General features: G+C 58.1%; 3 protein-coding genes across 3 annotated transcripts; 1 reads left to right on the top strand and 2 right to left on the bottom strand.

The window, feature by feature from the left end:
• Positions 1-373: 373 nt before the first annotated feature.
• Positions 374-3,139, bottom strand: VOLCADRAFT_60348 (uncharacterized protein; the record flags this gene model as incomplete). Its single annotated transcript, XM_002950264.1, has 6 exons — positions 374-865; positions 1,340-1,475; positions 1,554-1,749; positions 2,043-2,154; positions 2,607-2,816; positions 3,050-3,139. Coding segments are annotated over 6 exons (1,236 nt in total), but the record flags the coding sequence as incomplete, so codon positions are not given.
• Positions 3,140-5,509: 2,370 nt separating this feature from the next.
• VOLCADRAFT_90809 (uncharacterized protein) lies at positions 5,510-15,451 on the top strand (the record flags this gene model as incomplete). Its single annotated transcript, XM_002950389.1, has 18 exons — positions 5,510-5,639; positions 5,746-5,786; positions 5,899-7,803; positions 8,505-8,697; positions 9,304-9,380; positions 9,720-9,777; positions 10,205-10,311; positions 10,447-10,692; positions 10,909-11,100; positions 11,536-11,699; positions 11,991-12,083; positions 12,212-12,226; positions 12,386-12,649; positions 13,056-13,186; positions 13,456-13,619; positions 13,735-13,751; positions 14,183-14,224; positions 15,382-15,451. The coding sequence occupies 18 exons, from the start codon at positions 5,510-5,512 to the stop codon at positions 15,449-15,451; spliced, it is 3,909 nt and encodes a 1,302-aa protein (XP_002950435.1).
• Positions 15,452-16,646: 1,195 nt separating this feature from the next.
• VOLCADRAFT_60238 (uncharacterized protein) lies at positions 16,647-24,310 on the bottom strand (the record flags this gene model as incomplete). The annotated part of the gene is made up of 12 exons (XM_002950263.1): positions 16,647-16,929; positions 17,335-17,537; positions 18,158-18,321; positions 18,750-18,976; positions 19,508-19,673; positions 19,940-20,114; positions 20,535-20,694; positions 21,185-21,373; positions 21,946-22,254; positions 22,609-22,747; positions 23,507-23,669; positions 23,792-24,310. 12 exons carry the CDS (start codon positions 24,308-24,310, stop codon positions 16,647-16,649), a joined length of 2,697 nt encoding a protein of 898 aa, XP_002950309.1.
• Between the last annotated feature and the right edge of the window lie 870 nt (positions 24,311-25,180).

Genomic DNA, 25,180 nt, shown 5'->3' with positions numbered 1-25,180 from the left:
CGAAACCAGCAAAGCAGCAAAAGCATGCACCGCTGCCGAGATCTCCCCTCCCCAAATCACCTCTCGCACCCACCGCTTTCAAATCGTTTCTTCTGTCCTAGGATACAAAGGTAGGCTGCACATGCTGTAATCATGATATGCCTACCCACCCTCTACCGCTACAACTCCAAACTGCGAAATCCTTCTAATGCAATACATATGATATGCCGTGAAGTCCGTTCTCCAGGCATATGTTGTAGAGTATATATACAATATAATACTTTATATATTAACACCTTCTTCATCCTTCTTCACTAACAAAACCATGCACGGTTTGGCAAAGAAAATACCATTTTAAACCCTAAACGGGCAATATTTATTATTATTACTACTACTAAAACAGCGGCTCGGTGGTGCAGTACAAGTTCCACACAATGGTTCCGACAACGTACAACGCCGCGGTCAAACTAAACACGGGCGCAAACGACCGCGTCGCGTCCACTATAAATCCCACCGCCGTTACGCCCACAATGCCGGATAGGCAACCGAACGTGTTACACAGCCCGAACATCTTCCCCGCTGCGCGCGGCGCCACATCCGACATGTTGGCTACGAAACCCGCCTGCCCCAGGGAAGTGGTCCCCAAAGCCACCGTCATGCAGCCCACTGCTGCCGCCGGTGAAAGGCCCGGCTGCGCCAGCACCAGCAGCGCCACCGCAGGCACCAGGAAGGCCACCGTCTGGAGGGTCTTGCGCACCCGGCTCACCGCCACGCCGCGCGCAACGAGCGTATCCGCGAGCAGCCCAGCCGCGGAGCTGCCCAGGGCCATGACCAGCCAGGGCAGAAAGGCGGTGAAGCTGCTGGATCGGATGTCGAATCCCAGTACCTGCGGTAGGGGGGCCAGAGAATGAGGGAAGAGGGAAGAGGGGGGAGGTGCGGAGGGTGTGTGTGTGTGTTTGTGTGAGGGAAAGAGAGTGTGTGTGTGTGTGTGCGTGTGCGTGTGCGCGCGCGCGCGTGTGTGTGTGTGTGTGTGCGTGTGCGTGTGCGCGTGTGTCGATGGTGGATGCTAGGCAGGTGGTGGTTTCGGAGGACATCAAAAGTGTGGTTTAAGCTACTAAGGGATTGAATTACACTTAAAGGAGGTGCTCTGGTCTTTTTGTTCAAAAGGGTAATAACAACGAAATGGTTCATCAGCCGCGGGAATTAGTTGCTGCGTAAGCAGCTCTATTTGGAAAAAACTACAGAAAAAGATAATGAACGTTTAAAGTCTAATGGTGGTGATCTTCACGCCCCGCAGCGCAGGGGAATACATACAATGAACTGATGCTCGACGGCCCGGCCGGCCGCCGGCTGACCCCACCTTGTTGAAGTATGTGGGCATCCAGTTCAGGTAAATGAAGTAGCCAAAATGGTTGACCACGTTGACTGTTATAATTGCCCAGGTTGCGCTGCTCGACAACAGCCGGCGGGTGCTGACGTCACCGCCACCCGACATGCTACTGCTGCCGCCGCGGCCACCGCTTGGTCCCGCCGCCGTTGCCGCCGCCGCCGCCACTGCCGCCACATCCGATGACGCCGAAGGTGGCGCGGATGCAGCTCCAGCGGCGGCGGCGCGTGTAGCTGAGTGCGCTGCCGCCGGTGGTCCGCCTGGCACCACCTTCAGCCAGAACAGCAGCAGCGGCAGTCCCAGGAGCCCGAACACGTAGAAGAGCCCCCTCCAGCCGAAGCTCACGAGCAGTAGCGGTGACAGGATGAGCCCCGCCAAGTTGCCTGCGGGGCCGGGAGAGTGATGGGGTGATGGGGGTAAGACAGCCCGCCCGGTGGTGATATAAGCCATATATGCCACTCGCGAGAGTCCCTATATGTACATGTGTATCTGTATGTATGTATATATACAGATGTTATATATATGTATATGTGCGAGGGCCGGCGCTAAGGTCACCATCACCACCAGCACAATACCTACCAACCCTTAAAAAACCCATGCGCAGGGGACTCCCCCCCCTTGCCAAGAATACACTCCCAACCCCCCACCTCCCTCCCCCACCCCCCCGGGCCCTCACCGCTATGGAAGCCTGAGAAGCAGAAGCCCAGAGCTCGGGCCTTGGACGCCGCGGCCACGTGGGCGGCCACCAGGTTGCTCATGGAAGGCAGTGCCACCCCCTCACCGAAACCCTGGGGCGGGGGGAAGATAGCAGCAGCAGTAGCAGTGGGTTTCGGCGGCAGTAGCCATACCGGCAGTTGGAGCAACTGCCGCCACCAGTGAATAAAATGAACCTATTTTTCCACGGGGGTGGGGCAGCGACGGCCGCGGGAGGGGCAGCAGGAGGAGCCCGACCCGGGCGGTAGGGGAATGAACGGACAGGTTGACGAGTTGCGGGTGCGGGAGAGACGAAAGATCTGATGAGATGATCTCCGGAAGGGCTGTTTATCGAAAGAAAATGAAAGTGCGACCATGTCTGTACGATAGTACGACCGTAGTACGACCGAAAACCCACCTCCACCCCCCCAGGGCCGCCCCAAAAGTCAAAAAACATCGGAGGACCATTTCTCCTCCCTTGGATGACACCCCAACACCCTATACACACACCCGCCACCCGACTTCTCCCCCCCCCCGCCACCCCCACCGTCAGGAATCTGGACAGCAGCACCAGTGGCACCGTCAACCCCGCCTCCACCGTCGCGGGCGACAGCGCCAGCGGCAGCAGCACCGAAGCCACCGAGAACCAGGCGATGCCGCCCGCCATCACCCACTTGCCGCCGTACCGGTCCGCCAGAGCCCCCCCAACCAGCTGGGTTGCCATGTAGCCCCACAAGAAGGCGGATTGAATGACACCCTTTTTGCGAGGTTTTTACGAATGTACGACAAGGTGTACGACAAGGGGAGTACGGGAGGGTTTTTGAACGGGGGGAGATGGAGTGTTAGTTACTTTAGTTACGTACTTGTGGCGTATCAGAGTCTATATCCTCCTTTGCATCAGCTTCACTCGTTCACGAGGTTCGTCTTCCCTTCCCTGCCCCCCCTCCTCTTTCACGCACCTACACACACACCACCCTCTGCCCCTCTAACCTGCAGGCTGGCCGGCCAGCCAAACTCCCCCGACATGGGCATGATTGCCACCGACAAGCAGATGCGGTCCATGTTGCACAGCAGCAGCGCCAAGGCGGTGGGGACCAGCACGGTGGTGAAGGGGTTGGGGCCGGGGCTGGCGGCGGGGCCGGGGACGGGGACGGGGGTGGGGCCGTCTGCGGAGGCGGCTGCCGCGGCGCATACCACCGTTCTAAGTTTGCGTGTATTCCTGATTTAGGAGGGAGGGGGGACCCGGACGGGATTGGGGTACCGGAGGAGCAGGGGGTGAGAGAGGTGAAGGAGGAGGACGAGGAGGCGGAGACGGTATGTGTGTGTATGTGTGTATGTGAGTCGTGGTGTGCCTTTGGAGCTAAGCTGTGTATGTTGGCCGAGCCCTCGGCCCCACCTGCAATCTCCATCCGTCAGGCCGTCGCGACGCTGATGCAGGAGGACATCTGCCGGTGCTGTGAGTGAGGTCCCGCATAGCCCCGTGTACGATACGCATACACGTTTGAAATCACCGCGTTGTAATTGGCGACGGCTTGCAAAAGGGCAGAAGCTTGTGGCGTAGCATGACGACGATGACGACATCGACGACAAAAGCGCCATCGCGGTGCTGCTGGTAGTTGAGGGTCTCTAACTAATATTTATTTATGACACGTAAAAGACCATTGCAGCTTACATGAACATTTCTGTGGATGTATGCGCGGTGTAATGGATTTGCGAACGACGTAAAGTACGACGTCGGCAGCTCCTGAAGGCTGAGGCAGTACATAACCCCTTTTCGTATTTCCTATTACGTTTTTTCCTTCTTCTTGACTATGTTAAGACTCGCGGTCCATGAGCCTCCTGTCTGGGCCTTACGAGCTCTCGCGAGCTTAGCATAGCAGGCAGTACATGAGGATAAACATGGCTTCTAATACCTGATATTTCACAGTCTAGCACTGCAGCTGGATTTGCCTCGCAACACTTGTAGCAACGTGAAAACGGACGTTGGCCAATTCCTAGGCAAGGCGCGTAGCATAGCCCTACAAATCAGTTATGATATATATTTTTTGCAGAAACACCGTAGCCTTCACAGAACTTTGCAATAGATCAGGGAAGAGCGGAACATTGTAATGCGTGCATGTGCATGCGTACATGTGTATTCAGGCCTCATTTAAGTGTCGTGAATGGTCCATCACGGCTCGGAGTAGGCTTCGCCATGAGAATACAGGTGCACAAAACCTATACTCGTTGGACTGAGCTTCAGAACCCTTCTCATGTGGACACAGATTTCGGTTGGCCACGAGCATAGCCTTGCTTTTTGCACTTGCGTGCAACTCTCTCCCCTTCTCATGCGTGGTTTTCTGGTTTACCACGTTTTGGCCACGAGACGTTCGCATGCTCCTGTTTTAGTAAGCCGGGCATGCACTTAACCCGGTAAGGGGTATGGCCCGGTTAAATGCACGATTACACTGTCCCCTTGGAACTGGGAAGCGTAAGAGTATGGAGCTGCATGCAGTGGTGAAGAGTGTAGGACCCTGCCACGCAAGTTTAGGCCATCCGTAGCTATTGTTCAAATGGAAGCCCCGCAGGATAATTCACGTTGTGCTTGTCAGGAACAACTACGGTTCCTTCACCTCGCCCAGGCTACTATGCTGCGCGGACACGGATCAAATGCAGCGATGCACGACAGCGGATGAGGACTTCTGTGTAAATCCCGGAGCCGTTTCACGTTCACCGGAGCAATCTGAGCACAATTTGTTACACTTAATTAGACGGATAACTAATACATCCCTCAGCAGGAGCTTTAACCAGACATGAACGGACGAGCCGTGCAGATCGTACGACTTGTCCCAAAACCAGGTCGTAAGAGGATTGGCTGGGACTGACACTATTCCACTGCTTTGCCTATTCATCCGTTGGCCCCGCATGTGCACAGGTGGCTCCCTGTTCGTGCCATTTGCTGCTTTTTGATGTGTACGCCTTGCCGTACGTGGCAACGATAGACATGTGACTGTGACCTGCGCGTGTGGAAATCCCCTTAACTCGGAGTCCACGATTCAGCATCCATGTAACATACCATACATAAAATGAGCGTAAGCGCGTGAATAGATAAGAGCGGCTCTCAGGTTAGCTGGCGGGCATCAAACTAGCTTTTGGATGTTGCCGGCCAATTGGTGAAGGTGTTTTGAAAATAAGCTCAGGATTCCACAGTTCCACAGAAAAGAAACAACCGTGACAGCCGTACGAACCGTTGCAGACAAAGTGCCTGAATCTGCCCAGACCTGGTTTTCCTTACCTTGCAGACTAACAGTCTACAACAGATCCACATGCATGTGTGACGTTTCGTGCATGCTTAAATATTTGTTACCGCTGCTTGCGTAAAAGGGCTGGTGCGTTTTGCATCTGATACCATACTGTTCATGATTAGATGCAAAGGATTAATTGGATCGTCGCCTGCGCGGATTGCTAGGGATGTGGGGCAATTTTGTTCCAGACCTTGGTAAGCTAGGCGAGCAACTGACAGCGGCGGCAGGCGAAGCATTGCAGAAAGCCACTGCTGATGTGGAGAAGAGCATCGACAGCAGGCTCGGCATTAAAGGAGGTACGCAAGGCTTTCTCGACTCCTTAGCAGTTTGCATTCCTGGCCGTAGCGAGTGAGCACAACGGAATCCGTCATCACACGCTTTTCACTCCCATCCTTCCGACAGGTTTAGGTGCCAAGGCAGCGGCAGGAAATGTTGCAGTCGAGGTGCGTGAGCCTCCCTGCGTGTCACTCCCCAGGCAAACCATCCCGCAAAACTAAAAGATCTTATTCCCTATACACATGTCACACATCGTGTCTGTTCCATCTGGTCCTCTAGGCTCAAGCACCGGCTGCGTCCGGGCTCAGCGATGGCTCTGGCTCGGCATCTGCGGACCCGGCCACGCCCATCGCTGCTCCCGGCGCCAAGCCTGGCCAGAAGAAGGTGGTCAAGAAAATAATTCGCCGCGTCGTCAAAGGCAGCAGCGCGGAACCAGCTGCGGCAGCAGCAGCCGCCGGAGGAGGAGCAACAGCCGTCTCCAGCAATGCCACGACCCCTCGTAACCCCGCAGAGGAAGGCAACGCGTTCCCAACCTCCTCCGCCGGACCATGCATCACTGATACCAGGACCGCAATGCCGCCGGGCCACTCCGATCGCACCGGCCCTGGAGCCACGACCTATGAAGGGCCCGGCTCGGCCAGCCCCGCCAGCTCACCCCCGGCACGGCTCAACGGAGCCCACCAGGAAGCCGCCGCAGGTCTGGAACCCAAACCCAAATTGAAATCCAAATCCAGTGCCCCGGTAGAGAGCGGAGTCACTTCAACCCCGGCTCCGGAACCGTCAGCTACGGGCAGTAGTGGCAGTGGTGGTCATTTGGCCAATGGGGTTACCCCGCCAGCGGCGTCACCATCATCATTATCATCATTATCACCAGCAGCAGGAGCAGCAGCAGGAGCAGCAGGAGCAGCAGCAGCAGTGCCCGCAGTAGCCCAAAGGATTTTCGGGGAAACAGATACTGCCGCTGAACCGCGAGGCCAGCCGCCTCCACCACAATCACCATCACGACGCCATCAGGAGCAGCAACAGCAACAGCAGCAGGATGGCGGAGCTCAGGAGCTAATGGCATCATCGTTTGAAGCATCCGCATCGGTATCAGAAGCAGTAGCAGCAGCAGGGGGAGCAGGCAGGGCAGCGGACTTTGGGGACGGCGGCGACGCCGACGCCGACGCTACTGCCGCCGAGCCGTCAGCGGCAATGGCAGGCGGGCCGGTCCCGGCCGGCGGGTGGGATGATGCTGGGTGGCCGGATGAGGACCTGGAGGACATACTTGCAGGACAGGCGCCTGGAGCAAGCGGCGGCGGGGGGGACACCGCTGCTGCCGCCTCTGACGGCGAAAAAGCAGCGGTGTCGTCCTCGTCGCCCGGCGCGGATGGCCCTGCGGCGGCGGTGGCGGCGGCGGGCGCCGGGGCGGCGTCCGGGGTAGCGGGGACGGTCTCTGTAGATCAGCAGCAGCCGCACAACCAGCGCCGCCAGGCGGTATCCATTGCTGCTGGTTCCGGTGCTGGAGCAGATCCAGATCCAGGTCCAGGTTTAAATCCAGCAGCAGCTAAGGGGAATGAAGGTGGGGAGGAGGCTGCCCCTTCCACCGCCGCAGTTGACGGGGAGGTGCCCTCAGCGTCAACCGCCGCCGCCGGCAAGCTCGTAAAGCAGATATCCAGGTTGGGCGGGAAATTGGAGCTAGGAGCCAAGGACGCCGCGGCAGCGGCGGCGGGGGAAGGCGGGTCGTCTTCACCGCCGTCGCCGTGGGCCCAGGCCCCGGCGGTCAACGGCGGCTGCTCGGCGGACGGTGGCAGCAGCAGCAGCAGCGCAGCCGCTGCCGCCGCGGCAGCGGCAGCGGCTTCCCGTGAGCGTGAAGAACTCGAGGAGCTTCGTCGTACAGTCGCCAAGCTCCAATCGGAACTTCGAGAGCGAGACACGCAGTTGCACGTGCAGGCTGTACGGATGTCGGACATGCAGCAGGTGGTTTCGGGGCTACAGACCCGCAATGAGGAGCTGGCGTTACGTTCCGCAGGTCTGAGCGAGGCGGACTTTGAGGCGGTCCGTACGGAGTTTGAGCAGCGGCTGGCGGCCGCCGAGCGCAAGGTGTATGCGTTGACTAAGGAGCGTGACGCGCTGCGCAAGGGTTCGGAGAAGTTGGCGGATTATGGGGCGCTGGTAAAGGAAAAGGACGACATCATTAAGCAGGTTTGTGTGGGGGAGGAGGAGAGGGGGGTTAGTTGTTTGGAGGCCGTGTAGTTTGGGGGATGGGAAGCGGTTGAGGGGGTGAGGTGGGGGTTGAGGAGGTGGGAAGTGGGTGGCAACCTGATGGGAGGACCTGCGGATCAGGTGGAGGGTGAGAAGTCCAGGGAAGGACTGGAGTCAGACAGGTATACCACACCGCAAATGACCCATGGGTCAGGAGGGAGGTGAGGGAGGGGGTGATTTTGAAGGACCGAAACACTGTAAGTAGGCAAGGAAGGAAAGGAGAAGACTCGTGCGCAACGAGAGCGGATAGCCCCGGTAGCCCCACGGAGCTGGGGCCGGGAGAAGAAGGGGTGTGGGCGGCGGGGGGGGCCCAAAGACCCTGGGATTGGGATGCTGGAGAGGGGTAATGGAGAAGGGGGGGGTAAATACGGGTTTTGTCTCACTTTGCTCCTGATAGCCTGTCGAGGTCTCTTTCCCCGCTGTGCTGTGTGTCCCCCCTGACCTGGCAAACCACCTCCACCCCCAACACCACCACCACCCCCAACACCACCTCCACCCCGCCTTCCCCCCTGTTTGGACGTTGGCAGTGTTTCCTGATTGCATGTTGCCACTCAGCCAGTTAGCCAGCCAGCTAGGATTTCCCCCCACCCACCCACCCCCTCCTCTTCCGCTCGCTCCCCCACCCCGCCCCCCTCATCTAGGTGATGGACGAGGGCGAGAAGCTGAGTAAGAAGCAGGTGGAGCTGGAGGGCATTATCAAGCGGCTGCGGGGCCAGCTGTCCGCTACGGAGGGCGAGCGGGACAAGGTGGCGGGGCGGCTGGCGGCCGAGGAGGCGGCGGTGGGGGAGCTCAAGCGGGTCAGAGCCAAGCTGGAGAAGGACCTGCTGGCTGCGGGTGGGTGCGACTGAAGGGGTGGGGGCAATGGAGGGGGTGGGCTTTTTCTGGCTCTTTGCGTCGTGTGTTTTTCCTCCCGCCCGCCCGCCCATGTGAGTCCAAAAGGTGGTTCGAGCTTCTTTGGTATTTCGCGTTGGTGTCGGTAGGCTAGCCGGAATAGTTTAGTTTGGGTCGGTCGGGTCAGTCGCGCGTTCTAGTTTTTTTTTGGGGGGGGGGGTCGGGAGGAACACTTGCATACTGGCAGCCTTTCAGTATCAGCAATGCAGCTTTCTCTCCTGGCCAGCAACTTTACGCCACTTTTACGTCAGCATTTTTTCTCGCCTTTTTTTTCTCGCCGCCTTCACTACTTTTTCTACACCTACTAGTTTACGGTTTTGGCTATAATATTTCTGGCGGCTTAGGTAGGTAGGACTTCCTACATCTACGTCAATTCTTCATCCCGAGGTTACAGTCGTCATCCCGAGGTTACAGTCGTCACAGTCGCCACGGACGCCTTTCGGTCAGTTCTTTCGGTTGCTACTATCTTGCCCTGGCAGCAGCTTTAATCGCGTGTGGTTCGTCTTTCCCGCCCGCCCATCCCCCAACCCCGGCCCGGCCTCCCTGTAGCCGAGCAATCCAAGGCGGATCTGGAGGCCCAGAAGGAGCATTTCGAAATGCTGCTGAATAAGGCCCGGAGCGACCAGGTTTGTGTTGGAGCCAGCGGGGAGCGGGGAAGTGGGCTTTTTTGGGGGGGGGGTAAAAGGGGTACGCCAGCCGGGAACGAGGGGGGTTAGGTCAAGCAGGCGGTGGAAGGGGTCGGGTGGGGAGCGAGCGCCTGGAGTAGGTTGGGGGGTGGGGGGGATTATTCGCTTCTCTGTTCTTCCTCCCCCGCCTTTTCCCCCACCTCCCACCTCTTCTTCGCCTCCTGTCACCCACCGGGTCCTGCACACCGCGTCGTGTCTGTCCTCTGTATTCCCATGTGTGTGTATTTCCCCCCTCTCCCCCCCCTTTCTCCCCCCCTTTCTCCCCCCCCCCGCGCGCAGGTCGACGCGGAGGAGCGGGCTCGTGACGCCGCCGCTGCGGGTCTGGGTCGCAAGCTGCGTGAGTCCGAGGCGCGGTGTGAGGCCCTGGCGGAGTCGTGTATGGAGCTGCGGGACGCCCTGGACCGACAGAGGCAGGCGGCGGATCTACGAGAGGAGATGCTCAAGGTGTGTACGTGTGTACGTGTGTGTGTACGTGTGTGTGTATGTGTGTGTGTACGTGTGTGTGTGTACGTGTGTGTGTGTGTACGTGTGTGTGTACGTGTGTGTGTGTGTGTTGGGTAACTGGTTGTTGTGTTGGGGAGGGAGGAGGGAGGGAAACGCACCCACGTTGTTCACCGTGCATTCCTCCCCACGCCCACCCCTTTCCCATACCCCCTCTCTTACTTTAGGGTGTGGGGGTTTGGGGTTGCTTTGCATTTGGGGTTTCCTGCCGTACACTGCGTGTTACATGTCCGCGCTTCTCCCCCCCCCCACTCACCACGCAGCCCACCCCAACCCCCAAACCGTCGACAGTAATTTATTTTGCTTTTACGTGTCCCCCCGCCAAAACACACAACTCCCCCCCTCCCTGCTTCTTCACAACCGCCGACTGGTCAGTTCTGCTACCGTCCTGTACATCGGCCGCAGCACTCTTTCCCCACTTGGCAGCAGCTTCACTCGCTCAAGTGGTTCGTCCCCCCCTCCCCCCCTCCCTTCACCCGTCCCCCCCGGGTCTCTTCCTCCTCAGGCGGACATATCCGACCTGGAGCGCCGCTGTCAGGCCGCCGAGCTGCGCCACCAGGACCTGGCGGCCAAGGTGCCCGAGGCCACCCGCCCCCTGCTGCGGCAGATCGAGGCCATGCAGGCGGCCATGGAAGCCCAGGCGGAGGCGTGGGCGGGGGCGGAGGCGGCGCTGCAGGCGAGGCTCTCGGACGCGGAGGGGCGCGGCGCGGCGGCGGCAGAGCGGGAGAGGTTGGCGGTGGACAAGATGCATGTGGGAGGGGAGGGGAGGGGAGGGGGGGGGGGGAGAGGGGAGGGGAGGGGAGGGGGGGGGGTTATCGGAAGTGTCTGTGGTCGTCGTGTATTATACCTGCCGCACATATATGGTTTTGTTGCCTCCCGCTCCGGATTATTATAACAACTTAACAACCCAATTTCCCCTCCTTCCCGTCCCAACCCCCACCCCCACCCGGGGGACGGACAACTCTAGGTTCTCTCCAACAAGGTCGCGGGTTTGGAGGCCAGTCTGTCGGCCAGCAGGTCGGAGGTACGGCAGCTGAATGAGGCGCTGGAGGGGGCCCGCGGGGCTCTGGCAAGCTCCAGGTCGTCCGCTGCTGCTGCGGCCCACCAGTCGGAGGTGCTTGGGGAGAGGTGCCGACTGCAGGAGCAACAGCTGGAGCAGGTGGGGGTGGGAGCGAGGGAGGGAGGGAGGGAGGGAGTGTGTGTATGGATGGATGGCGCGGGTGGATGTGCGGTCGGGGACATCCCGCCTTGGTGGCTTGAAAGTTGGCAATGGTCGTCACCGCCGGAGGGAAGGTGGCGGAGGTGTTGAGGGTGGCGGAGGTGGAGCTGAAGGGCGGAGCAGCGGCAGGGCCCCCCTTCTAACCCCTCGTCCAAAGCAGCACACGGCACACGGCACCCACCACACGCACACCCACATCGCAAGCCGGTCGTCAATCCGTCCATTCCCATGTGAGGTCCTACCAACGCAGCAAAGCCCACTTTCCTCTCCCCTCTTCCCCCACACCCGCCATTACCCGTCCGTACACTACACACACACACGTCTCTCCCTTTCCCCCTCTCCCCCCGCCTCATTCCCGAACACCCCTCCCTGCAGTTGGAGACCGCCCTTCGTGAGCACCGGGACACGGAGCGGGCCGCTCGGGCCGCAGCGGAGTACGACATAGCCTCGTTGCGGCGGGAGTACGAGAGGCGGCTGGCGGAGGCGGAGGGGGAGCTGACGGCGCTGCGGACCCAGGCGCAGGCGGAGGCCATGAAGCGGTGAGTGGCGGGTGGAAGGTCGCTTCTTGCATTGCCGTTACCAAATTGTACTGCAATGTACTGTAGTCCCGTAAGTCCACGTCCCCCCCCGGGTTTGTGTTTCCACTTTTCCACTACTCCGACTGCTCCCCGGGGGCTTTTCCACACACACCCTACCCCCCCCTCCCCTTCACCCAGTTTGTACGTTTGCTACTATCTTGCCCTGGCAGCAGCTTCAATCGTGTGTGGTTCGTCTTTCCCCTTCACCCACCACCTCCCCATTCCCGATCACCCAACACCAACCACCAACAGTCCGGAACCCCCGGCGATGGCGGCCCCCGGGTATCGCTGGGTGCTCGTCAAGGAGGGAGAACAACCGCCACAACCACCACAACCGGACCCACGGTAAGGGTGAAGCAAGGTCTCACTCACTTGCCCTTCCCACCGCATACACACACATATTCCCCCTGTTACTCGGCTCCTTGGTAATGATTTCCCCCCCCACACACCCCCTCCCCCCACTGGTGGCGTAGGGGTGGGGGGGTGAGGTATGTGGGGGAAGGGGACCTAAGGGAAGGGGGGGGAGAAGGGCCGGGTGGTGATTTGCCGTACAAGCTTGCCCCACCAAGCCCCTGTGCGCTATAAAACGCCGTAACCCCCACCCCGCCCCTCACCCCACCCGCCCGACCCCGACCCCGACCCCGCAGCTCCACCCCCAGTTACACCGCCAGCAGCGGCCGCTCCGCCTCCTCCTCAGCCACCGCGACCGCCGCCGCCACCTCCGGCACCATGGGCTTATCGGACCTCACCCTCGGGGCCGGCAGCGGCAGCGGGGGTGGGGGTGGGGGTGGGGGTATTCATGTGGTGATGGCCAGTGAGTTGGAGTCTCTGCGGGGGGCTCTGAGGGCCAAGACGGGGGAGCTGGTGGCGGCGCAGCAGCTGGTGGGGGAGCTGGAAGCAACTCGGGACCGGTGCGTGTGCGTGTGTATGTGTATGTGTGTGTGTGTGTCTGTAGATATGTGTTTTGGGGGCCAGGACAGGGGTGCGGGTTGTGTCCAGGGATAACCATGAAAAGATATAAACACGTGCATGCATACATACAGACTGACAGATAGACAGACTGGCAGATAGACAGGCTGACAGGCAGACAACTTTATGGTGTTGGGAAACCCCAAGTGACATTACTTTCCGTTCATACTCCTCTCTCTACTACTACCACCACCACCACCATCACCACCATCACCACACCCTCCTCGGCGACCCCTTTTTGGGGTTCCTGTCCCTCGACAACCACTTCCTGCGCTCATGCTGCTGCCTTACTTCCTCCTTTCCTTACCCCCCCCTGCTTGTTCTCCCTCTCCTTCTTTCCCTTCTCAGGCTGGCAGAGGAGCTGGTTGCGGGGTCCGCCCGCAGCGAGGCCGCTGCTGAGGCGCTTCAGGAGCGGGACCAGCTGCGCGAGGAGCTGGCGGAGATGAGGGTGCGACTGAACAACGCGCTGGAGCTTGTGGGTGAGCGGGAGGAGGGGAGGGGAGGGGAGGGGACGCAGCGTACGCGTGTGTGTGTGTGTGCGTGTATGCGACTGGGCCCCGGGGAGCTTTATGGTTGGGAAGATTGTTGTCTTGTAGCTTTTTGATTGCGCATGACGCACGTGCATGTGCGTGTGTGTGCTTGACGCGACTGAATTCACTTGTCATTCGCCTCGTCCCTCTCACTCTCCCACCCCAAAACCCCACTTATGTTTTCTCACCCTCCTCCCACCCTCCTCCTCCGCCCCTAGGTGAGCGGGACGAGCAGGTGGAGGAGCTGCTTGCCGACCTGCAGGACGTCAAGTGCATGTACAAGGACCAAATAGAGTTCATGTGCCAACAGCTTCTAGAGCTGCAGGGCCCCCGGCACACGGCAGGAGCAACAGCAACAGCACCAGGGGGGAGTGCCGCCGCGGTAGCAGCAGCAGCAGGGGGGCCGCACGGACACGGACATGGGCATGGTTTCGGAGGGGTGCCCGGAGGGCCGCAGGCGTTACACGGCTCCTTGCCCTCCCCCTCCCCGTCCATAGCTCCAGGGCGTCCACCGGTTGGGATGGGGCTGACGGGATTAGGAGGAGGGGGGCTGGGAGGGGTTCAGCGTGTTGGTGGTCTCGGAGCCCCGGATGGGGTTGAGGGGGGAGCGATGGGCCTGGGGCCTCGAGGGGGGGGAGCTGGTGGCGCGGGGATAGGGGGTTGAGGGGGCCGCCCCCTGGGGGCAGCGGGTTGCTGAGCTTAGCGCTCTCTGTCGCCCGCTGTTATCCCCCCCCCCACACACACCCTTTCCCCCACTGGTCGGTGAATATTCCTGATGAAAGATTTGCCCCTGGGGAAAGGCGTTGGTAAGGCCGGGAGGGGTCTGGATGACGGGGGGGGAAATGCATGTGCCTAGATGAGTCTACGTGTGTGTATGTGCGTACGGCATGGGGAAAGGTGTATATCCAAAAGTATACACCCAGCCCCTTCCCCCAGCTTCCCCAGGAGGGTGGAGGGCAAAGGGACCGGGGCTTTGGAAAAGGCCAGGTCGGTCACCCGGGGAGGAGGGGGAGGGGGCTTGGCGGTTTTTGAGGTGTTCGGAAAGGTGGTGGGGGGGGGGAAATAACGGAAAACATCGCCTACAGGCAGCGCGACTGCATGTGTGCATGTGTGTGTGCATGTGTGTATGTATGTGTGTGTATGTATGTGTGTGTATATCAGAGGGAGGGGGGCTCGGGCAGGGTTGGAGGTGTGGAGGCGGCGGTGGCGGCGACGGCTGGGTAGCAGCATCGCAATATCGCAATCCTTGCCTCTCCACCTCACCCAACTGGCCGCCCGGCTACTGTGCACCCCTCCCCCTTTCACCATTACCACCTGTGTCTGCGTGTGGATGTTCGTCTGTATGTTCGTGTATTTTCCTTTTTGGCGTGCTGTTGGTGGACTTGCCGTTTCGCAATGCTTGATGTCGGGGAGACAAAAGTGATCTTGTCGGGGAGAAAACCTCCTTGACTTTGGCTTTTGACTGCGGCGCTCTGACGGGCGTTGGTTGTTTACCGGTGGGGGCGGTGCAGTAGGGCGGTGAACGGCCATGCAGCTGGTAGGGCGCAGCGGCGGTCTGCAGAAGAGAGTCAACAGATGGACGTAAAGGAACTGTGTTCGAATAGGGTGTGGCTGATCGTCCATAGCCGTAGTATGACACATGCAATGGCTATTTCATACCCCACACCACCTTCACCACACTGAAGTACATACATATGTACGTACATACGTACACACGTACATACATACATACGGCCAGGCACAAATTCTCGGTAGGCTTCTCATCGCATCGCTATCCGCCTGGTGGCCTTCTTGCGGCTCGCAGAAATCAGAAAACCCAGACTTCCTCACTTTCACTTTTTTCCGCCTGGAAGAATGAAAAGATGTCCCTCCAAAAAGGTTTATGATTTAAAAACTAATCATATACTAACTTAGTATCATGTACTAAGTTATCACAAGCGCCCGTACTATGGCCGTAGTACGGCCGATCTCACACAGTCGTGACCTTCCGAAAGCACCGTACATATGCCTGCCATAAGCCGCGGCAGAGCCTTCGCGAGGGCAGAGCCTGCAGAGGGCCCGCAGAGCGATGGCAGCTGACACCCCACGTGCCGCTGTCGCCGTGCCGCTGTCGGCCCCCCGCACCCACCGCACCGCGAACACAGTTGCGCAGTGCTTGCTGATCAGATGGAGCGTGGCGAAAAGGTTGTGGGCTTTACTGAGACCGTCAACTAAACCTGATTGGGAAGCTGCCAAACATGACGGGATAATCCCATCCCTTCCCGCAAGCCTTCCACATCTTCCCAAATCCGCCTTAACCCACCGAGCCACTATGGCGGCGTATGTGAGCTCCGTGTCTTGCTTTGACGTGGATGCGTAGAAGTGCAACTTGCCTCTGTGCGGCAGTCGGAAATGTGTCTCAACAGGGGTTTGGGGCGGCAGTCCTGGAGAACTGCTCGCAGAATTGAGATGGCACGTGGGGCTTGGCGAGGAGGGGTGGGGTTTGTGGATGGTGAACCGAGCACCCGCCGCACCGCAATCACGGCTGCTCATGACTAATGAGCACCCGAAGGTTGCTGGTTTGTACCCAATCCCTCAATGATAAGGCATAGTTCAAGATTTGTTTCGATGCACTTTTGGGGACGAGGTTGTAGTACTGAGTTTTTTTCGTAGACTTCTGTAGACGGTAATGATGGTTTGGATTTCGTTGGAAGATGGGAAATGGTGCAACACTGCCACATGCCCAGAGTTGCGATGTGATATGCATGGGTACGGTGTCGCCGGGGTATACAGTGACATGTTAAGAGATTACGTCTTGGACTGACGGCCCGCGCCGATTACCGGGTAGTTCGTTGTGTGCTGTATGTTGTACCTATCCGTTCAGCATTTTTGTGCTTCTACTAAATAATGAGGATAAATTTCTGTTGGGTATGTGTACGACGACAATTCAAGGCAACGATGAAAATTAAATTGACAAGGCACGCGTATTCGATGTGCGCCATTATCCAGCAAAAGCATCCTCAACTGCACATGGAACACGACTTCAGCGCATCTCATGTCCTTGGATACGGAGAGGACACGGGGGAAAACCTGGTGACGCCAAAATACCACATGCGTGCCTGTTCAGCACTGTACTCCTAATACAGTTATATTACTCAGCTCAGCGTTGTTAAATCAAACAAGCCGACCTGCGCACGGTTCCAGACCCGTTCGACTAGTCGATCCAACCGCTGTTGCAGCCCTCAAGGCGCAGACATATTGACCACGGATTGGAATTCGGCATTGCCCTATGCGCACGCCCCATATTCTTTCGTGCTCATATCGCAGATGACGCAGCCAGCCAGCCAGCCAGCCAGCCCTATGTAACGACCCTGCATAACATGTTCGGCGGCTTTCGCACCTATCAAACTATCCGCATGCTTCCCGTAACCTACAACGCCACAATCTCTACCTCCCAGTCGTGCGAGACAGGCAGGCCCGGCTTGCGGAGCACCAACGCGTTCTCATACTGCGGTGCCAACATCGTCAGCGGGCCGGGCTCCAGCGGGACCGCATGTTTGGCGCCAATGAGGGCTTTGTAGCCCCGTTTGGAGGCTGGCAGCCCCAGGAACACCACCCGCTCGATAGTGGTGGGCACTGTCAGGGCGCCGCTAGGGACCCCTGGCTCCACGTGTTTGGAGGAGCTGAGCTTCAGCGACTTCATTGTGAAGTCCCTGCATGCATACATCCACAGGCCACATGCAAAGTTACGATTACTATAGCCACAAATGCAAGGGACCAAGCCCCGACGATAAGCTCAGTCTTGGCACGCGGGGAGCTGATGCGAAGATCGAATGGATGAGTCGGCGGCCGCGTGCCCTGGACAGCCGATGCTGCCGATGTGCGAGTTGAGTCTGATTGAAGTCCGCAACAGTGGGCCCCAGCAAGGCTATGTATAAATCGGTTATGCCCGGTTGGCCTGTTGCACGTCCTTCTTCCTCCAGTACTTCTCAAGGAAAGTGATAACCTTCAGGCCACAACATAGTGGGTTCTATGAATTACAAGAACAAAGAACCGAAGCTGTGGTGACTGAGTTTCCATTTCCACGCATCGGCAAGATCTTCATTCTCTTCACCCACCTGTGCAGGTACTGGCCCCGCTGAAAGGCGAAGGAACGGCCATCGTCGACGTAGAGACTGCCCGTCGCCTCGCCCTTGTCGTCCAGCGCTACCACCAGCGTGTAAGGGTCGGCCAGCTGCGCGGCGGTGCTTCGTCGGGGGCGCTCGCGCAGTGGCAAGATGTTGCCGCCTCGGTAGTAGACCGGGATGGAGTCCAGAGTCACCTGCAGGAGGAAGTGAGCGTGTGAAGGGTGCGGTAGTGGGCGCGAAGATGAACCGCAGACGAGTGATGCTGTGGGTAGTGGGGGTATGCCATTAACTGTAAGCAGCGCGGCAATACGGCAGCACTGACTGAGCCCTTGTCAGAGGAAAACAGAACCCGGCCAGAAAGAGTTGGCCACGGTTGGCAGGGTTGCCAAGCCCATAGCCAGGATATTATTTAGTTTGAGAAAGGAAGCATCAAAATCTGCCGGGTTTGGGTTTGAAGCGGCGAAAGAGCGGACGCATCCGGTTCGGGTTTAGGGTTTTAGTTTTAGTTCGGGTGATTTCACTGTGCCGCAAAACTTTCCGTCCAGGGACATTCCCTCGCCACGACAAACTGCGCTTGTCCGTAACGGACCGTGGGGCCCCTTATCCGTAACGGGCTCGGCAAGCCAGGCCAGCTTCTCTAGCTCTGGGGTTCAGCATGTTTTCGCAGTTGCCTTCCAGTCTATCTCAATCCTGCAATCATCTTTAGGTTACGCCTCTGGGGTCGATTTGCTTCAATTGCCGGAATGAGTCTCAAGCCATCAAAGGATGAACACGATTAAAAAACGTGGTGGTGACCGGTCTCGCTTACCTGCACGCGCTGGCTGCGACTCCTGGCGGGCACAGCGGCTCCACTCAGAGCGTCGTACCAGCGCGCCCCCACCGGCAGCGTAACATCCACGCTGCTGACCCCCGGGGCGACGATAGGCTTGACCAGGATGGCCGGGCCAGCCATGAACTCCTCCTCCACAGCGAACAGATCTGCCGGCCCAAGGAGCGCATCAGAAACAGGGGCAGCAGAGCGGGAATAAGGACAACAGCACATTCGCCAATAAGACAATAGGAGATGGGGGTTGGGGCCGAGCGGAAAAGGGGGCAATAGTGCAATGTGTAACGACCGAAGGAAAAGGAAGGAAAGAACCAGAGCTAGCAGCGGTTTAGGCAAGTTATTAGGAAACGTGGAGGCCATCAGATAGCGACCAAGAAACTCCCAGCTCGTGGACACAGAAGCCTGTGGACTGCGCAATTTATCGCCCCCTCGCTGCTACCCAGCACACTCTGTCCTCAGAACCTGTCTACACCCGCGCCCTCAGCAGGAGCAGGCACGCGGCTCTCAGACGCAAGCACATAAGCATGCTCAAGTCGTGGAAATCACAAAACAAACGCGTGCAACCCACTACTCCACTCACCTTCATTCTCCGGGAATTCGTACCACAGCGGCCGCAGGATCGGCAGGCCTGACGTGTTAGCGAAGCGGAACAGCGTGTAAATGTACGGCAGCAGCGTGTAGCGGCCCCGGATGGCGGTACGGATCCGTGCAGTGGTCTCGGGGCCAAAGAGCCAGGGCTCCCGGCGCTGCGTCTCCAGGTGAGCATGACCGCGGAAGAAGGGATAGTAGATGCCGAGCTGGTACCAGCTGTGGATGCGGAGGCCCCAATGCCGCCGTGGCAATAGAGGAAGGATAGAACAGGACGAGGTAAGACGGGGGGGGTCTCAAAAGATGAGCGGTTGCGGCGCCCCACCGGCACCTACAATCGTATAACACAAACTAATCGGAGCTTCGCAAGGGCCATATGGCCCAATCATACGGCACACTGTACATACAAACGGATAGCAAATCCCCCCTCCTCGCCATGGGCTTTCTAAAAGCAAATCCTAGATTCCAACCAAGAGAAACGTAATCAACCACGCAACAAGCCCTTAACTGAACGGACCCGCTTGCCAGCCTGGATGCCGTCAACAGAGGCAGCGGCCAACGGAGGCCGCGGCCGAACAACTTCCCCCATATCCCACACAGCACCAGACATTACTTCCCTTGACACCGCAAATACTTGCCCGGCATTGTTCAGACGGGCCATGCTTGAGTCGCAATTTCGACGTTCCCCTTTGTTCCTAGACCCCTCTAGACTCCTGCCTTTGATTCCTAACGATGTGTAAAACCTCGCACCGAGTCATGAGCTCCGCATCGGGGTTGCCGAAGAAGCCGCCCACGTCAGCGCCCGAGTACGGCAACCCGGTCAGGCCCAGCGTCAGCAGCATGGGGACCGACACCTTGAGATGGCTCCACTGAGCCGCATTGTCACCCGTCCAGATAGGACCCACACGCTGGGTGCCTGAGCAAGGCGCAGCGGAAGAAGCGAGAGGCGAAAAGCGGTTTACCACACGACACACCAATCACATGGCACGGGCACCGGCGCAGGAAGCCGCAAAGACGCGGAGGCACCCCCGGTGGGAGGATACCAAATTTGACCATGGACAACAGAGCCTACATCTTCCAATATTTGCGTATCGGAGCCAGGTCTGACCGACGGATATCCTTACAGCTATGGGCAATGGGCCCCGACTGGATGCTCTCATCCACGGGCGGGCGGGTTCGCACCTGAGAAGAAGGCACGTGACAGCACGAACGGCCGGTCTCCGTTCTCGGGATCCACCTGACTCCCGCGCAGCTTGAGGCCCTCAGCAGTGCCCATGTGGTAGTAGATGCCGTACAGGTTGTGGTTGTCGCGGTGTTCCACGTTGCCGTAGTGGAGGTTGTCCTTCTGCATGGTAATCTGCGGCGCAGGGCAGACAGAGAGACCGGCGGGCATATGGGACCGGATGAGGAAAAACCGCATGGGAGTGCGGAGGGATACGGGAATATGACGCGTTTGGCGGGGGTCAAATGGGCTAGCAAGAGAACAACGTCTCCTTTCAATCCCTAAGCGATGCGTCCCCTTACCCTACATCCATATCAAGCGTCTCCTTTGCCCATGAGCGCCGACCGACCCAACCACAGGGCAACTGATGCATAGTCCTCCCCAAATCAGCCCGTACACCAACAAAAGCCAGATACCCCATCACCCCTCATCCTTTTCCTTGCGTCTAAAGCTCCACACGGGCCAACAGCCCTTCCACTTCACCACGCTTTTTCCATAGTCAACCGGGTGCTCAGTAGTACTGAAAGCGCGTAAGTTCAGTCCTGCATTCCTCACCTCCGGGCCGTTGAAAACGGACGGCTCGTTCATGTCATTCCAGATGTACAGGTGCTTAGTGCTGCCCTGGTACTTGTCAAGAGTGAACTGCTGAGCCCACCATTCGCGAACGGCGGGGCTGGTCACGTCCAAATAGCTCGAGGAGCCCGGCCAGCACCAGCTGCGGGGAACAACAAGCATGAGAGGGCCGGTGGTGGACATAGTTAGGGTCCCGACAATGAGTGGAGACTTAGGGTGCTGGCGGACCCGGCCCGGGGTGACCTAGGCAATGGCCCTGCACCGCCTCTAGCTGTGCCGGGGCAGAACGTGGCGCAGCCGGCAACCTTGCAGGGAGCAGCGCGATGACGATGCCTGAGGGTGCTTTGAAGCTTCACCCGAAAGAGTGGAATGGAAGCGGAGCTGTGGAAATCGGGCTAAGGCTGCTGCGCGATATGCACCACGGGTTTTGACTAGTGACGGAGCACAGCATGAAGATGCCGGGAGTGCGTCCGTGTAACACGCGCAATGCCTTTCGCCGTGCTTTTAAAGCAAACAAGGGGCACCTGACCCGGCGATGAAATAGGGCACATCGTGCGCACCCGCATCCGCCGCACTGACACGCACGACGCAGTCAACCTGGTCAGCTGCCGCCCAGCCAGCCAGCGACCCACCCGTCAAAGTCGCTGCCGTGCTTGTTCTTGACGAAGTGGCCTGCCTTCTCCGCCTCTGAGAAGATGTAGTAGCCCGAGTCCCTCTTGACGTGGGGGTCGACAATGGTGACCATCTGGCGGCCGCGGCTGGCCAGGTCCTCCTGCATCGCCACTGGGCTGGGGAACAAAGAGCTGTCCCAGGTCAGGTACCTGCGCATGGGGGCATATCGGGATGGATGAGGGCCATGTAAGGGTAGGATGGATAGGTGGATGGATGGGCGCTCGGGAAAGAGGGGAGTTGGGTGAAATGAAAAAGAGGGTAGCTGGGTAAGATTAAGGTGAGGAAGACAGAGGGACAAACCCGAACGTGATTCGAGCGGAAAATATAGTTCGTTGTGAAAGTCCAGGAAGCATACAAAAAGAATGCCGAGGGAAGCGTACACTTAAAAATTAAACAGTGTACGTTTTTCATAAACAATCAGTGTACATACACACACACATATATATATCATAATTGTTAGGTATCGGAGGTATTGGAAGAACTCAGGTTCAAAAGCGGCGGAGGAAGTTCAGAGCAGCCAGCTATGACGTAGAGGCTCCTCCCTCGGCCAACTGGTTCGCACGTGCGTCACAGGACATATCCCATCGCTTGCCTATTAAGGCCATACAGCCAAGGTCCGTCCATTATGAAATCAAGCAGCTACACACATGAGAGACCAAGCGGCTACCGGCAAGATACACACGCACACACACACACACTTTCACAGGCAGCTCAAACGCACCGCTTGCCGTTGGTGTGCTCAATATCGAGCCAAAGCACGTCATAGGGGATCTCGTGGGAGTCGAAGCCGCCGTCCACCTCCTTGACGTCCTCCTCGTCCTTGTAGTTCCAGCGGCACTGATGGTAGCCGAGAGAAAAGAGCTGAGGCAGCGCCGTGGTGCCGGCCACACGCGCGTACGATGACAGCACTGCCGGCGCGGAGCCGCCAGTGAAGACGAAGAGGTCCAGAATGCCGCTCTCCGCAATCCACTGAGTGCCCACCTCGCTGCGGCCCTTGACCACGTCCACGAACATTTCGGCTGCGTTCAGCCTGTGATGACCCAGAGTCGGAGGGCAGGAGGATTAAAGTAAGCGGGTGTAAGCGGCGTACCGGAAGGGTTCTGGGTGTAAGCGGCGTACCGGAGGGCATAATATGCAAACCTCAAACCAGACACCTGCCGACGCCCAAAGCGTGCAGGGCAGGAATCATACGCAAGAAATAAAACATCAAGTGCCGACAGCAGGTTGAGGGAGGAAAAGACGAACCACTGATGATTCAAGCAGATACCATAGATAAGACGGACACGCCAGGATTAAACAGATATTGCAGGGAGGGGAATGGAATTATGAGCAATACTGGAAACATGGGGGCTCAGCGGGGAGTAATCCACCACCGGCCGCTCACCAGAAAACGCCAACGGTAAGGCCTTTCTTGTGGGCCAACATGACGGGAATACTGCCGTACAGGCCGAATGGATGGTCATCCAGGTACTCAAACACGTCCAGGTTGTACAGCCGGTACGGCTCACCATACGGTGCCGCGCCTGCAAACAGGGTGCACGACTCGTCAATCGGCTGTGCTCTTGAATTGGCCCTGCCAGCACAATGCTCACCATTTCGTTCATGCAGAACGAAAGGAAAGAGAAAGAAAAAAGAATGCATTATCACGCCAAGGACCCCATAACCGAAAGCCATGCCTTGCTTTGCGGCTGCACACAGGCCTCGTTCTTCTACTTGCGGGAGATGCGATTGACTCACTACACATAGAAACCTCCCATATACTTTAAACAGGCTTGGCCCTTAGAACTCCTCCCAATCCCGCTCGAGTGCATGCGTTGCGCCAATGCTGCAAGGGCTGGCGGGAGCAGGCATAATGTGTATATACCCTATTGTGACCCACGTTATACTCAATTCGGAAGAAGTTCTTCACTGGCCCATGCGACTTAACGTAGGCTAATTGTTCGGCACGCATGCTCCAAACTTGCTGAAGGCAAAATCTCAGGAAGGACGCTTGCCCGTTACGGTGCAAGGCGACGGAACGCATGGGGTGCGCCTAGATTGCACCGTCCACACCGAATAGGGCCGATTGAATTCATGTAAGATTTCTTACTGATTTTGCATCCCCAGCTCGCTGGCCTCGACTTTAGACAAAGCATATTTGCATAGGGTCGCATCCTGAGCACCTGCCACATTACATCACATGGCCTGCCAGGCGCAGTGCGCCTTGCCAGCTCTGCACCCGACCCCTGGCCGATACCCCTTCTCACCCCTACCGAACGGTGTGCGATCGAGCCACGACCCACCATTGGTGGAACGGAGCGAGAGGCTTGTCGCACGCTCCGGGATGCCGTACACGTGCTGAAAGCCAGGGAAGACGAGGTCTAGAGAAATGGCCTCCGGGCCCTTAGGCTTCGAGTCTGTGTGTCCCATCCATGTCTCCTCCCAGAAGCCAGCGGGGTCATTCTCCTGCAGCAGAACACATGCGTCACTGGTGTAAGCAGCATACGGTTGCGCCAAAACGTATGATACCGTGTTTAGGCCCTCCCGGTAAACTCGACGAGTGCAAGTGATGAATTGTCCAGGAATACCTGCTTTGGTCTCCGATGTTCGAAGTTAAACAGGTTGCGACTGTTGATCTGAAGGGCTGGGACTCCCTTGACGCTGATCGCAAGCGAGAACGGCTGGAAGTTGAGCACCAGCTTTGTTTCGCCTCCCGAAAGTGTGATCGCTGACGAAGTGCGGCTTTCCTCCTTGAAAGCCAGTTTCTTGGTCTCCCAGCCCGAGACCAGCACGTCGGAGGGCACCTGATACCTTCCCACGTCCGGCAACTCATCCACGAGGACACGGATGAATCCATCTGAATGCGACGTAACTGTCAACTGCAAGTGCTTATCGAACCCCTTGTTTAGAAGGGTGGCCGTTAACGTGGCCGTGTTCAGGACGATAGACCCGGGGACAATGTCGAAGTTGGCCCCTTGCTGCATGTTTCGATTCCTGCTACAAAAGCTTGTTTGAGCACACTTTTTGAACTCATTTTCCTTAAATGCAGTTGCAAGCTGTGAAATGCCAAGAGTTACCAGCAGCAGGCAAGAGATCGCAGCCCGCATTGCTCTATTCGGAGCCCCTGCTGTAGGTATCATATTAGAGTATCTATATGTATCTATGAAATAAGAAATAGGCTAGGGAACAGCTGTCTCAATCCTGTCGCAGGGGTCAGGACTACCGTACTTGGTTCAGGGTAGCAAACAGATTGCTTAAACGTCATCGCGTGATCCGTACTCACTACTAACTTATTGTGGGGAAGGCCATTGCGTCTGCGACCACACTCCCGCGGTACCCAAACCCTTCAAAGACAATTCCGATCAGCCATTTGGCTGTTAGTGGGAGGGCGGGTGGGCCGCTCGCACGGCAATCGAGTAGAGAGTACGAAAATAACCTAATGCAGTCATCGACAGCAGAAAACGTAAGCCTCCAGCCTCAGGCCGACTCTCTTACCTACCATTCATATTTTCTACCTCGTTCCCAAGACTCCGCCGCGTTGCCTCTAGTTCGGCTCGTGCCACAGGTAACTTCGCTCGTCGCTACTTTGCCATTCACCTTCGCCTCCACCCAGCCTCTGCTTCTCCACAGAAGCGGCGACCTCCTTCGCCGTTGTTACGCCTCGTCTATGCGAATCCTCCTCATCCGACTGTGTCTTCTGCCTACCCGGTGCGCGCCCCCTCTCTCTGCGCATCCTTTTCTCTGGCCCTCTCTTACGGTTGCCTACCTTACTGCAGGACTCGCCCCTTGCCTGTCCGGTGCCGGGCAGGCTTTTCTTGCCTTCCCCGGCCCTACTTGGGGCGCCCCTCCTTGGCTCGTCCACTACCTTACTTCCATCCGTTCCTGCCCCTCGGGGGCCCAACCCCTCCGCCCTTTCTGTGGGCCCGATGCCCGCTCTGGACTTATCTCACGCCCCCGGCCTCTCTGATGCTGGCCCC

This window comes from Volvox carteri, assembly GCF_000143455.1.
Source record: "Volvox carteri f. nagariensis unplaced genomic scaffold VOLCAscaffold_18, whole genome shotgun sequence".
In the NCBI taxonomy this organism is placed as follows: domain Eukaryota; kingdom Viridiplantae; phylum Chlorophyta; class Chlorophyceae; order Chlamydomonadales; family Volvocaceae; genus Volvox; species Volvox carteri.
This window is presented reverse-complemented; position numbering and strand designations above follow the sequence as displayed.